At 42.5% G+C, this 12189-nt stretch overlaps 1 protein-coding gene across 5 annotated transcripts in view; it reads left to right on the plus strand.

The window, feature by feature from the left end:
* OSBPL3 (oxysterol binding protein like 3) overlaps positions 1–12189 on the plus strand; it is a 206945-nt gene that overhangs the window by 111188 nt on the left and 83568 nt on the right. For 2 of the 5 annotated variants that reach the window (XM_024128501.3, XM_055084953.1), the window contains one exon: positions 1205–1442. The exons of 2 other annotated variants lie outside the window; for them this stretch is intronic. In XM_024128501.3, coding sequence (XP_023984269.1) covers positions 1347–1442 — 96 coding nt within the window. In that variant the 5' untranslated portion in view covers positions 1205–1346. Of the gene's footprint in view, positions 1–1204; positions 1443–12189 lie in introns of those variants that run through there. One more of the 5 variants, XM_028489968.2, reaches the window with a different exon arrangement.

The raw sequence follows: 12189 nt of genomic DNA on the forward strand, positions 1-12189 counted from the left end.
GCCTGTGCGTCCGGAGCCTGTGCTCCGCAGCGGGAGAGGCCACAACAGTGAGAGGCCCGCGTACCGCAAAAAAAAATAAATAAATAAATAGAAACATAACACTGTGGTTTTTTTGTGTCTGGCTTCTTTCATTTAGCATAATGTTTCCAAGGTTCATTTATGTTATAGCATGTATAACAGAAGTGAATAATAATCCACTGTGTGAATATGCTGTTTTAGTCTGTTTGGGCTGCTATAACAAAATATCACAGTCTGGGTGGCTTATAAGCAACAGAAATTTATTCCTCACAGTGCTGGAGGCTAGAAGTCCAAGATGAGTATGCCAGCATGGTCAGAGGACCCTCTTCGGGTGGCAGGCTTATCACAGTACCCTCCCATGGTGGGAGGGGCCAGGAAGCTCTGGGGTCTCTTTCATAAGGGCAGTAATGCCATTCATGAGGGCTCTGCCCTCAGGACCTAACACCTCCCAAAGGCCCCACCTCCTAATACTATATCATTGGGCATTAGGATTTCAACATATGAATTTGGGTGGAGGTGGCGGTTAGGGGGGAGGTGTAAACATCCAGACCGTAGAATATACCATATGTAATTTATCCATGCATCAGTTGATGGACATTTGGGTTGTTTCTACCTTTGACTATTGTGAATAAATAGCATTGCAGTGAACATTCGTGTACAAGTTTTTGTTAGAATACTTGTTTTCAGTTCTTTCGGGTATATACCGAGGAGTGGAGTTGCTGAATCATATCGTAATTCTATGTTTAACTTTTTAAAAACTGCCAAACTGGTTTTAACTACGGCTACACCATTTTGCATTCCTAGCAGCAATGCCTAAAGGTTGCAGTTTCTTCCAACACTTGTTATTTTTCAGTTTTTTGATTGTATCTATCAGGGTTGGTATGAAGTGGTATCTCGTGGTTTGGGATGGTTTTTATAGTACAGATTTTTTATGTGTCTGGACTCAAATTTTCTTACTCACGTTCTTAAGCCTATTATATTGCAAAGTTACACGAAAAACCGCCTATACATAATTTCCAATAAGAGATAGGTATAATGTGTCTTTTCCTTCACAGCCCCTGATGTGAGTAACCATCTGGCTCTGTAATCTGTAGTGTAGATAAACCACTTGTGGGCAATCAGTGCTAATTATAGATGATACCTGATGCCTTGTACCTTCTCTCTAATTCTTTTCTTTTTGTTTTAGGGATTTCCTCTGGGTCATCCAAAATGCTTTTAAAACATATTGGATAAAAGCTGAGCCACCTGCTTGTGTTGGACTTCCATACTCTCTGCTCCACTGTCTTCTATGGCATTTTGACTACATCAGGGCCAAGGACCCGCTGTTCATGATGAGTGATGAGAAGAGCCTTGGGGTATCCCCCAAATTGGTCTCACCTTCAAGGAGCACAAGTAGTTGCTCTTCCAAGCAGGGAAGTCGACAGGTAAAGTTTAATACAAATTTTAAGATGCAAATTTAAATCAAGAAGTTTGCAGATTAAAATCTGTACATTTACTTGGGAACTCCTACTTCTCAGTTTAAGAGCATTTGCTTTTAGTCATATCTTAATTATCTGAGAAGAGTAAATTTTAGATAATTTTAATAATGCAGCTCGAGAGCCTACTGGATGGGAAGAAATGTATTTGTCTCTTTGGATTATTTTACTCAATCGTTGCAGCTGTCCTCCAACACAGTTATTGATATTCCTGTTTTCTCTGTGAGGAAGCTGAGTCAGACCAACTGAGTTATCTGCCTAAGGACACATAGCTAGTCTATTAAGTGGCAGAAACAAGAAACCAAAGCTCATTGTTTGACTCCAGAGCCCACACTTTCCTTTATACCCTACTAACCAAAACAAAAAAGCTAACAATAACTTTTCCAGTAATTATAATATCCTCCCACCCTCTTCTTCCTTCACTTTACCAAACCTTTTATGACATATTCCAACCACAGAATGCCCCGTTATAACTTTGGGTCTCACCTGCTTTACTTCTCTAACAGGCAAGGGAAGCAAGTCAACAGAGAAGTGGTCAAAAGGGATCAAGTAGGAAGAAGAAAGAAGTGAAACAAAGGACTGAATAATTAACTCCTAAATAACTCTCAGCTAATTATACGTTGCTCCTTGATTTCCTTTCTAAAAAAATCTCTGTTAGCAGAATTTGCTGGTTTTAGATCCATGGCAGTAAATGCACATTAATTATTATAATTCTTTCACCTTCAATTAAGTCAAAAGAGAGTGGGCTGCCCGAAAGCTGTGGGTTTACAACCGAAGTGATCTCAGAGCCTTTTCAGTGTCTGCTGGCTGTGTTGGCATTGCCTTTCCTCCATGGGACGCACTGGCCTAAATTGGCTCTGAGTCCTTGGTTCCAGATTGGAAGCAACAGTCAAGCAGCCTCCCACCTCAGGCAAGTCCACACATTTATGACGCATCACCACAGGTCTTCCCCTTCCAATGTTGCCTGGGACAGGGAGCTTGCCACCTCTCAATACTGCTTCATGGCATTAGAATCTATAGTTCTAGACAAATTAGATTTTGCCATAGGGGCATTTGGGGAGCTCTCCAAGATCTCCCCTGAGGGGTCAGGAAGAATAATTTTTTCATCACTGTTATCACTTCCTTCTGGGATTAAAAAAAAAAATGACTAAGGTTAATCCTTGGCTAACATATCATGGCTCTGTGGGAGTTCTAGTTTCATGAGGGTAGCTAATCTCACCCACTTCGTCAGCTTTCCACGGGGGTGTTTCTCTCCCTAAGCCAAAAGTCTGGTTGGGATTAGAGCCGAGTATGTGATCTTCCCCCAGCCCTTTGCATTTAGTAGCATCTATTGCCATGTCCTCCTTGGATGAAGGGAGAACACATGATTCATTCAAACAGCCAGTGCTTATAACACCATAGCAACTGGAGCAGTGCAATGAATGAAATTCTAGGACTGAATACCATAGAAACTTTTTTTTGATGTGTTATTTGAAATTGATTGATTTGGTTTTCACAGAGCTTTTATTTTTGAGGTTACATCATAAAGAGTAAGAGGAATGTGCTTGAGGCCTCACCTTTTTTCTGACTTAGAATGGGTTGGTCATTCAGCCGTTCATTTGTCAATTGGTCATCTTTTATACTTAGGATCTCTCACTTTGATTTGCATGTAATGTTGCTTTATACACATAAACACTTATTTTCCCTCTGTGCCAGAGAAGATGGAGAATTTAATAAGTTCATTCCAGCTTTAGCCTGAGTCTAGTTATAAGGCGAAGTTTAATTTTCAGGAACCATTTTCTTATTCAATCCACTTTGCCATCCTTCTATCAAAGAAAGGTGTTCAGTTGCAGGACTGGCTCAGCTTTTCCCTCTGTGTTGTCCACCTTGCCAATCCATGTCCATCCCACATCACACACTGTCCCAAGACTGTCTTTTAGTTTCTGAATGTGCCGCAGAGGTACAGGGACCTTGGAAGTTCTTACTTCATGGCTCTTAGGGAACATAGCCGTATCCAGGGGTCTCTTGGATGCTAAATGTAGCGACCATGCTGTGTTTCTAGTCACTTTGCTGGAAAGTACAAGTTCGCCATTTAAAACTTCAAGATTTATGTAATTTATTTAATTTGAGGAATGTTCAAATATAACCAATTAAGATAATCTGTGCAAAAACCTACTTGTTTTTAAAGCTCCAGATTAAAGTCATTTTTAGGTTCTATTCATTCCATCTGGAGGAGATAAGTCTGATGTTAAGTTTATTGGCCATCTTCCTTAATGCTAGTTTTTCTCACATACTTTGGAATTATAGTTTAGGGCGCCATCTTTTTTTTTTTTTTTTTTTTTTTTTTTGGTGGTATGCGGGCCTCCCTCTGTTGCGGCCTCTCCCGTTGCGGGGCACAGGCTCCGGACGCGCAGGCTCATTGGCCATGGCCCACGGGCCCAGCCGCTCCGCGGCACGCGGGATCCTCCCAGACCGGGGCGCGAACCCGGCTCCCCTGCATCGGCAGGCGGACGCGCAACCACTGCGCCACCAGGGAAGCCCCAAGGGCGCCATCTTGAGCTTGCTTTCCCTGTGTCCTTTCTTTGCACTCACCTGTGATTTTCTATTACCTATTTCCTACCTCTGATGACCCCAGCCCAGAGCCAAGTCTGATATTTGCAGCTGGGGCCTCTGTTCCACATCAACCAGGAGTATATAAGAGCCACCATCAGGCCAGCGTGCAGCATGGCCAGGTCCTGGTTGTGAGACTGTCTGCATCCTACCATCTCTCTGGATAGGCAGATTTTTAAAGCCTCCTTTCATCATGGTGTGGGGCTTCCCCCTCCACATTCTCTGATTTCCAACAATAAGCTAGCTCAGGTCCCAGCCTTTTCCTGGGGATATTTGTAGCTTCATTAGCCCACTGAAGTAGGACTCCTGGACGCCTCTGTCTGCAGTATCCTTTGCATTTCTATTTTGTGTCTTATCCGTGAGATATTGAATCTTGTTTTTTTTTTTTTTTTCCCAAATCACACAGACATATCAAAAAAAAACCCTACATGTTTATATTTTTATATATTTTTGCTGTTTGGAGCTCGTGAGGTGACAGGGAAGGGGCACTAAATGCATAAACTTACGGTACAACCTTGGCTGAAAGACTTGGTCTTCTGGAGTCATTTTCGTTTAAATTCTCATCCACCATTGCCAGGTGACATTGGTTCTCTGTACTCTAGCCACACTAGCTTTCTTTCAGTTCCTCCCACTGAATTTTCCCTTGTCCTTGCTTCTTGAACTGAACTTGAACTTGTTTTTCCTATCCCAGAGCCTCCTCATGTAAATCTCTAGAAGCCCTCATTTATGTGTGGATACTCCCCTTTCCAAATATCTGTGTTAGAAGAACTTGCTTCCTTAATGGACAAAATGATGAGACCTGGGTGTTAAGTGTGATCTGTGTTTTTCATTTCTACAAATTGAACTTAAGACAAAGTTTACAACTTACAGCCTTGAAAACCTAAGGAGAAGGGTGTTGTCATCTTTTAACTTAAATACTAGGGCTTTTGAAATTTTAAATATACTATGCCTCATTTTGTCAATGTGGAAACAGCCTTTAAATATAATTTTATCAAGATAATTTTAGGAGGAAAGTATGCCTAGTGATTAGAGCTTGAACTCTCCCACCTTGGTTCCACTCAATAATTAATTCTGTAACCTTAAACTCTCTAAGCCTCAGTTTTCTCATCAATAAGATTGGAATAATAGTAGTTCTTTTCTCATACGATTATTGTGAGGATTAGAACTAAAGCATATAATGTAGGGTCAGACTCATAGTAGGTGCTGAGTTAATATTAACGTTTATTTTTATTATTATAGTTAACATTAATTTGAATTTCATTCCTATGTGTGGAAAACCTAAATTTTCATTGTGAGTAGTTCTACTTTTTGCCCCCAGAAACTTTTGCAGGCATCATACGTGTACCTACCCATACCTTGTTAGTGTTGTACAGAGGTCCACAAAACTATACAATGTATATATGAATGTATACTTTAAAATAAAATGTATCTTACTTTATACATATTAACAAAGTACTTTTAGGGAAGAATGTAACAATGTTTAATATATGAGCTACATTTGATATCTTGAACATAGGACATAACCTGTACCTAAAGCAAGTGGAAAAAGTGTTAAATTCGTTTATTTATTTGTCTGTTTATTTTGTTATGTGAGATCTTAGTTGTGGCTTGCATCTCCTTAGTTGTGGCACGTGGGCTCCTTAGTTGTGGCTCACTGGCTCCTTAGTTGAGGCACGTAGGCTCCTTAGTTGTGACATACAAACTCTTAGTTGCGGAATGCATGTGGGATCTAGTTCCCTGACCAGGGATTGAACCCGGACCCCCTGCATTGGGGGTGCGGAGTCTTATCCACTGCACCACCAGGGAAGTCCCAGGCGTTAAATTCTTATCCCATTCTGTTCTGCTGGGTTTTGTCCTTGCATGAGTGTCCTTGTATGTCCTTTCCCCATGCATTCACCTATCTATTGGTAGTAGCTACTTAGAGCATTGTGTTGAGAAGGATTCTGCAGTTGAGTCTGGGTTCAGTGGGAAAGAGTGCCATGTTTTCAGTAACGGCTCATGGGACTACACAGGGTGAGTGGCAGCATGGGTGCCACATTTGTCACCCCTTAGTGATATTAGAGGGCTGCAATCAAGAGAAAGCTGCTACAGTCTTTATATTCTGCTGTTGGAGGAACTTCTGGCAAGTGAAGTTCACCTCAGTTCTCCATCTTCTGCTTCCTTTGCAGGGATGTCGTGAGAGAAAATTTAGTATTTTCACTGGCTAAAAGCCATTGAAGCTCATTGGAGAAAGGTCCTCTGTAAATTTAAGAAACAATTACTGATGAGAGCTCCCTTTACTTTGGCGAATTCTGGAGCCAGAAGTGAGATGTCCTTGTTTCAAGAACCCTGATACTCTGCACAAGAAGTAGATCTCTTTGAAATAGACCATCCTTTAGATATAGCACCTTTACCAGATAGGAATCTATACTCCTTGCAGGAAATCTCCAACTAAAGGAACCCAGCTTACACAGAGAGTAGGTTGTTGGTCCCTTCTGACTGTCTTCATCACACCCCATTCCTTGTAGTGTTCTAAGTCAGTCTTTGCTTCACTTTTCTCCCCATCCCAGGCTTTGGCTCAGTTATCCCCTTTAGCTAGATTAAATCATATGAAACTGTTCTGCCCTTTTGAATTTTGCGATTTTCTTGAAAAGATTCTTCATTTATTGCTTTAGCCCTTTAAAAATAATTTTTATAGGGCTTCCCTGGTGGCGCAGTGGTTGAGAGTCCGCCTGCCGATGCAGGGGACACGGGTTCGTGCCCCGGTCCGGGAAGATCCCATATGCCGCGGAGCGGCTGGGCCCATGAGCCATGGCTGCTGAGCCTGCGTGTCCGGAGCCTGTGCTCCGCAATGGGAGAGGCCACAGCAGTGAGAGGCCCGCGTACTGCAAAAAAATAATAATAATAATTATTATTATTATTTTATAAAAAATAATAATAATAATTATTATTTTTTTTTATAAAAAAATAATAATAATTATTATTATTATTTTTATAAAAAATAATATATGCTCTCTGTAGATCATTTCCAACATACATGCAGTCTATGTGAATTGCAATACTTTATTTTTAAGTGGCTGCTTGATAGGTCAAATAAAGTGAAGCTGAGAATGACCGTTGGTTGTGGAGGTCATTGGTGACATTGCCGAGTGGTTTCCTTGGAGTGGTGGGCATGAAAGTCTGGTTTAAGTCCGTTCATGAGAAAATAGGAACAGAGGAAGAGGGTACCCCAGTTCTGCCAGGCACCAGACAGGAGTTGAGAGAGGCCTTCACAAATGTTCTGTTTGGGAATGTTCAGTTTGGCTAATGCCATGCCTAACACAGCCCTGTTCTCTCCTCTCTTGATTAATTCATTGGTTTGAAAGAGTGTGTGGTTCTTTGAGTCCTGGGTCCTATTTATACATCTTTTGAGCTCTCACAGCACTGGCACGGGGCTTTGCACGTGGCAGATGCAAATTACTGGGCTGAATTTACTGCACACCAGCAGCAAATATCCCTCTGTCGGGGGCAGGTTGAAATGCATGGGCAGGTACATGTGGGGAATGGGGGCAAAAAGCCACAAATTCCCCAGCTCCCTCACTCTGGTGACAGACATATGAGGATTTCAAAAAATGAACAAAGACCTCTCCATTGAGTTTTTCCTGGCAAATGATGAAATCCCTAAATACTTTCTAAACCTGGGGTCTCCAGACAAACTGCTCTGTTGGAAAGTATGGAACAGAAGTAAAGACTGTCTTTGTTTTAACTGACCTGTATTCACACTGGCTCTGCTTTTTACTAGCTGGATGACCTTGTCATGTTATAGAAAACCTCTGAGTCTTGGTTCTTCAGCTGTGAAATGTAGATAATTTTGCTTCCTTTTGGAAACTAAATGAAATAATAAATACAGAGTACCTAGGCTGCACATGGTAGACATTCGGTAAGTGTGGATTAAATGAATGAATGAATAAGCATGTGGTTGCTAGGTAGAAAGACTGCAATTCACAAAGCTCTATACATATATTCAGTAGGTTAAGGGATGTCTAAGTGGGAGAGAGAATTGCTATTTCAAAACCTGTAAAATATGAGTAATTTCCTCTTGTCTTTTTCCCACTGCCCCTTACATTTCCTTCCTAGAACTTTCAAAGTAACACATTTCAGAAGCCAGATTGTGCTAGAGATGAATGAATAGGTTTTGTCTTTTTTGAAAGAGTTCTATATGCCCTAATTTTTATTTCTTCAGCCAATATCCATTGAGAACCTATTACTAAGAGACCATGAGCAGGGAGATGTGAAGCTACTAAGGATAGGACAGCTGAACACATCACTACAAATAAGAAATCAACTCTGATTGGGAAGACTGTGGATTGTAAAGAGAGCATGACTTCCGTTCTTTTTTTTAATTTGCTGTGTAAGTTAGAAATCTGGAACTGAATCCTTCCAAAATAATTAACAAGTGCTTCTCTCATTATTGCAGGGGATTTGAAATGGAGAGATCTATTGCTATGTAAGTCTCCATTACAATTATGCAATTTATTCTTGTCACCCTCTTGTCCCTGGGGCAATCTGAGGTGGCCTTTGATCTCTCCCAGGGTCACCTGATGAGAATTTATTTATGCAGGCTCTTAGATTATGCTGTACTCCAGGGAGCCCAGGGTGGCTGGGCTTGCTGCCAGAACCCATAAGACACAGGAGTTGAATGGGAGAGAATTTGCCAAGAAGAGTGAATTAAAGCTATAATGTTCAGGTGTTTATAATTTCAGCTCTCTGGGTATTGAAAATATGTAGTTCCATTTATTTCTTTTAATTCATTCTGTCTTTAGACACTGAGATTTACCAGCTGCCTTTTGTAAGTATGGGCTGAATAAACACCACAGTAAAGACCCGTCAAGGAAGAGTGGCTTGGGAATGGCATGACTGTGTCACATTGTTCTATGATGGTCACAGAAAATAAAAGGCAACGAGCATGACGTTGCTTGAGAGCCAGATAGCCTGAGTTTAAATCTTGGGCTGTTTATAAGCTGTTTGACCTTGGGCAAGGTCCTTAATCCCCCTGTGCCTTGTGTCACATAAGGTTGTGACAGTTGCTTCAGTTAGAAGAGAGCCAGCACGTAGCGTTATGTAAGTGTTTGGCACATAAACCATTCACCTTCCAGAAGCAGGAGTCCCAGGAGCCCTCAAGCAGTACCACACGGTGACTGCTTCCCTGTTTCATCCTTTCAGCTGCGAGGCTGGTGGCACTGCGCAGAGGCAGACGGCTTGGCTTCTGTCTAGGCTGCTCTGAAAAGAGTCAGCAAGGGACTCTAGAAGTTAACAAGCATCTGATAGCACCTTTACAGCTCATAAGATCCTTTCCTACTCTCCTTTGGAGTCTCAAAACAATCCAACGAGGTCTGTATTTTTTCTACGCTTTAGAAAGAAAACAGGGCCCAATTAACTGCCGGTTTAGAGTCACACAGCTAAGAAGTGGTAGGGGGTCAGGCAGCTATCCATTTGAAGAACACTAGGTTTCTTTAGATGCTAGAAAGCTTCTTTAGAAGTTAATTCAAGTTCCACGTGCCCTGTGTACAAATGATCGTTGTTTAAACAAACCTCCAGAAGCCAACACTCTGTGAATGCAGGGGCAAGAGTAACACAGATGAGGGAAGCAGCCATAAGGCTCCCCCAGGTCTGTTTGTCCAGAGCTGTTATTTTTCTGGTGGCTCCAACAGAGAAAAATAATTAACTATATAGTTCCATCTTAGTTTTTCAGATTCCGCCCCCCTTTCTGAGCCTTTTACTTCTCCTTACTGCCTACCTTTTGGTCACACCTATGGTTGTGACATTATGCACTGAAAGTAGGAAGGGCAAAGACCCAGCACTCAATTCTCAATATATTTCTACTCTGAGTAGGTCTTGTAAAGAAAAAAACAAACATTTGATACAGGAAGAAATGAAAACTTCAGCTAAAATGATGTATTTGAATCGTCAGGGTTTCCTTGTCACTTTGCATGTCTACAAATGACGGCTGCCTTCCACACTCTGAAGAGCACAAGAAACCAGACTCCTAAAACACTTCTGGCAGTTACTGATCCGTCCAAACTGTTCTGCAATTCCAGAATAACACACAGAGCAAATATATTTTGGTGGGTTTTAGAAACACTAGTTTGATAGAAACTACATGGATACCTTAAGAGAATCAGTGTATTTATTCACGGTTGGCATTGGCCATAGTGCAGGATACAAGAAGGCAGAACCGATTCAGATGCTTTTGTGAGAGCACAACTTACTAGCTTTGCAGTTACTAGATGTTTTTCTAGGAGCTATAGATGCAAATGTGAACCAAAGTGACTCAACAGTTCTTTCCCAGGGAGGGGAAAGTCTGAGTCTACTTCAGTGATGTGATGCTATTAAAATATTGATACTGGGCTTCCCTGGTGGCACAGTGGTTGAGAGTCCGCCTGCCAATGCAGGGGACACGGGTTCGTGTCCCGGTCCGGGAAGATCCCACATGCCACGGAGCGGCTGGGCCCATGAGCCATGGCCGCTGAGCCTGCGCGTCCAGAGCCTGTGCTCCGCAACGGGAGAGGCCACAGCAGTGAGAGGCCCGCGTACCGCGAAAAAAAAAAATATTGATACTAAAGGCCGAGAAGTGACAGTGTAAGTAGGACAGAGGCAAACCAGGAGACTTCCCTGTAATAATCTGACATCTCTCTAAGGTCCTCTATACCCTGGCCCTACCATCGAGTCCAGCTGTGTCTCCCTCTGCTCTTCTACACAAGCTCCCACCACAACCAAAATCACCTCCTCTCTATTCTCACTCCAGATGAGTCACTTTCCTGGCAGTCTCTGGCCTAGTGGTCCCTCTTGCCCTGTGTAGTAGGCTGAATGGTCCCCCCACCCCCAGAGATATATCTACATCCTAGTCCTTGGAACCTGTGAAGGTTACCTTATTTGGTAAAAGATGTAATTAATTTAAGAATCTTGAGATGAGGAGAACATCCTGGATTATCCGGGTCAGCCCCAAGTTCAGTGACCAGTGTCCTTATAAGAAACACACAGAGAGAAGACAGACATGGAGGAGAAGGTGATGTGTGTGAAGACAGAGGCAGAGATCTGGGTGATGGGAATACAAGCCAAGGAACGCCAAGACCACCAGAAACTGGAAGGGGCAAGGAACGCTATTATAGACTGAATGTTTGTGTCTGTGCCCACCCCACCCCAGTTCATATGTTGAAGCCCTGACCCCCAATATGATGACATTTAGAGGTGGGGCCTCTGGGGGATAGTTAGGTTCAGATGAGGTCATGAGGGTGGTTCCTTCATCCTGGGATTAATGCCCTTATGAGAAGAGGACAGACGACAGAGCTTCTTGCTCTTAGGCGTGGAGGAAGAGCAGACAGCGAGAAGGCAGCTGTTTACAGGTCAGGGAGCAGGTTCTCACCAGGAACCGAATCTACCAGCACCTTTATCTTGGACTACCCTCCCAGTCTGTGGTATTTTGTTACTGCAACCCAAGTTAAGACAAACACATTCTCCCTTAGAGTCTCTGGAGGGAGCATAGCCCTGCTAACGCCTTAAGTTTGGACTTCTGGCTTCCAGAACTGTTAGAGGATAAATTTCTGTTGCTTTAAGTCACCAACGTTTTGGCAATTTGTCAGGGTAGCCTCAGAAACCCTGCTTCTCACACTGTGTCAGTTTTTCTTCATATCCCAGTTCAAGTCATTTCGCTAAGGTGGATCCAGCCCTATGTGAGATTGTGCCTACCCTGGAACAGGAGTCTGTAGCAGGTTTATGTGAGACTCCCATTCGGCATTTACAAGTTTTCAACCGTGTGGTGTCTCTATTTTTAATGTACGTTAACTTTCTGAAGGCCAGCATTTGGTTTCACATCTTTGCATCTCTAGTACCTATATGGCGCTAAGCCTTAGACCTTTGAGTTAGAGACTACCCTGTTAAATGGAAGCTCAGTTATAACTAGAATATAACCTACATAACACAAAAGCCATTCCTTTTTTGATTCATGAGGCTCTCCGGGATCTTAATCTGTTGCTAGGTTCTCATGATGAGAACCAGTTATTCTTTTTTTTTTTTTTTTTTTTTTTTGCGGTACGCGGGCCTCTCACTGTTGTGGCCTCTCCCGTTGCGGGGCACAGGCTCCGGACGCGCC

This window comes from Physeter macrocephalus, chromosome 5, assembly GCF_002837175.3.
Source record: "Physeter macrocephalus isolate SW-GA chromosome 5, ASM283717v5, whole genome shotgun sequence".
In the NCBI taxonomy this organism is placed as follows: Eukaryota; Metazoa; Chordata; class Mammalia; order Artiodactyla; family Physeteridae; genus Physeter; species Physeter macrocephalus.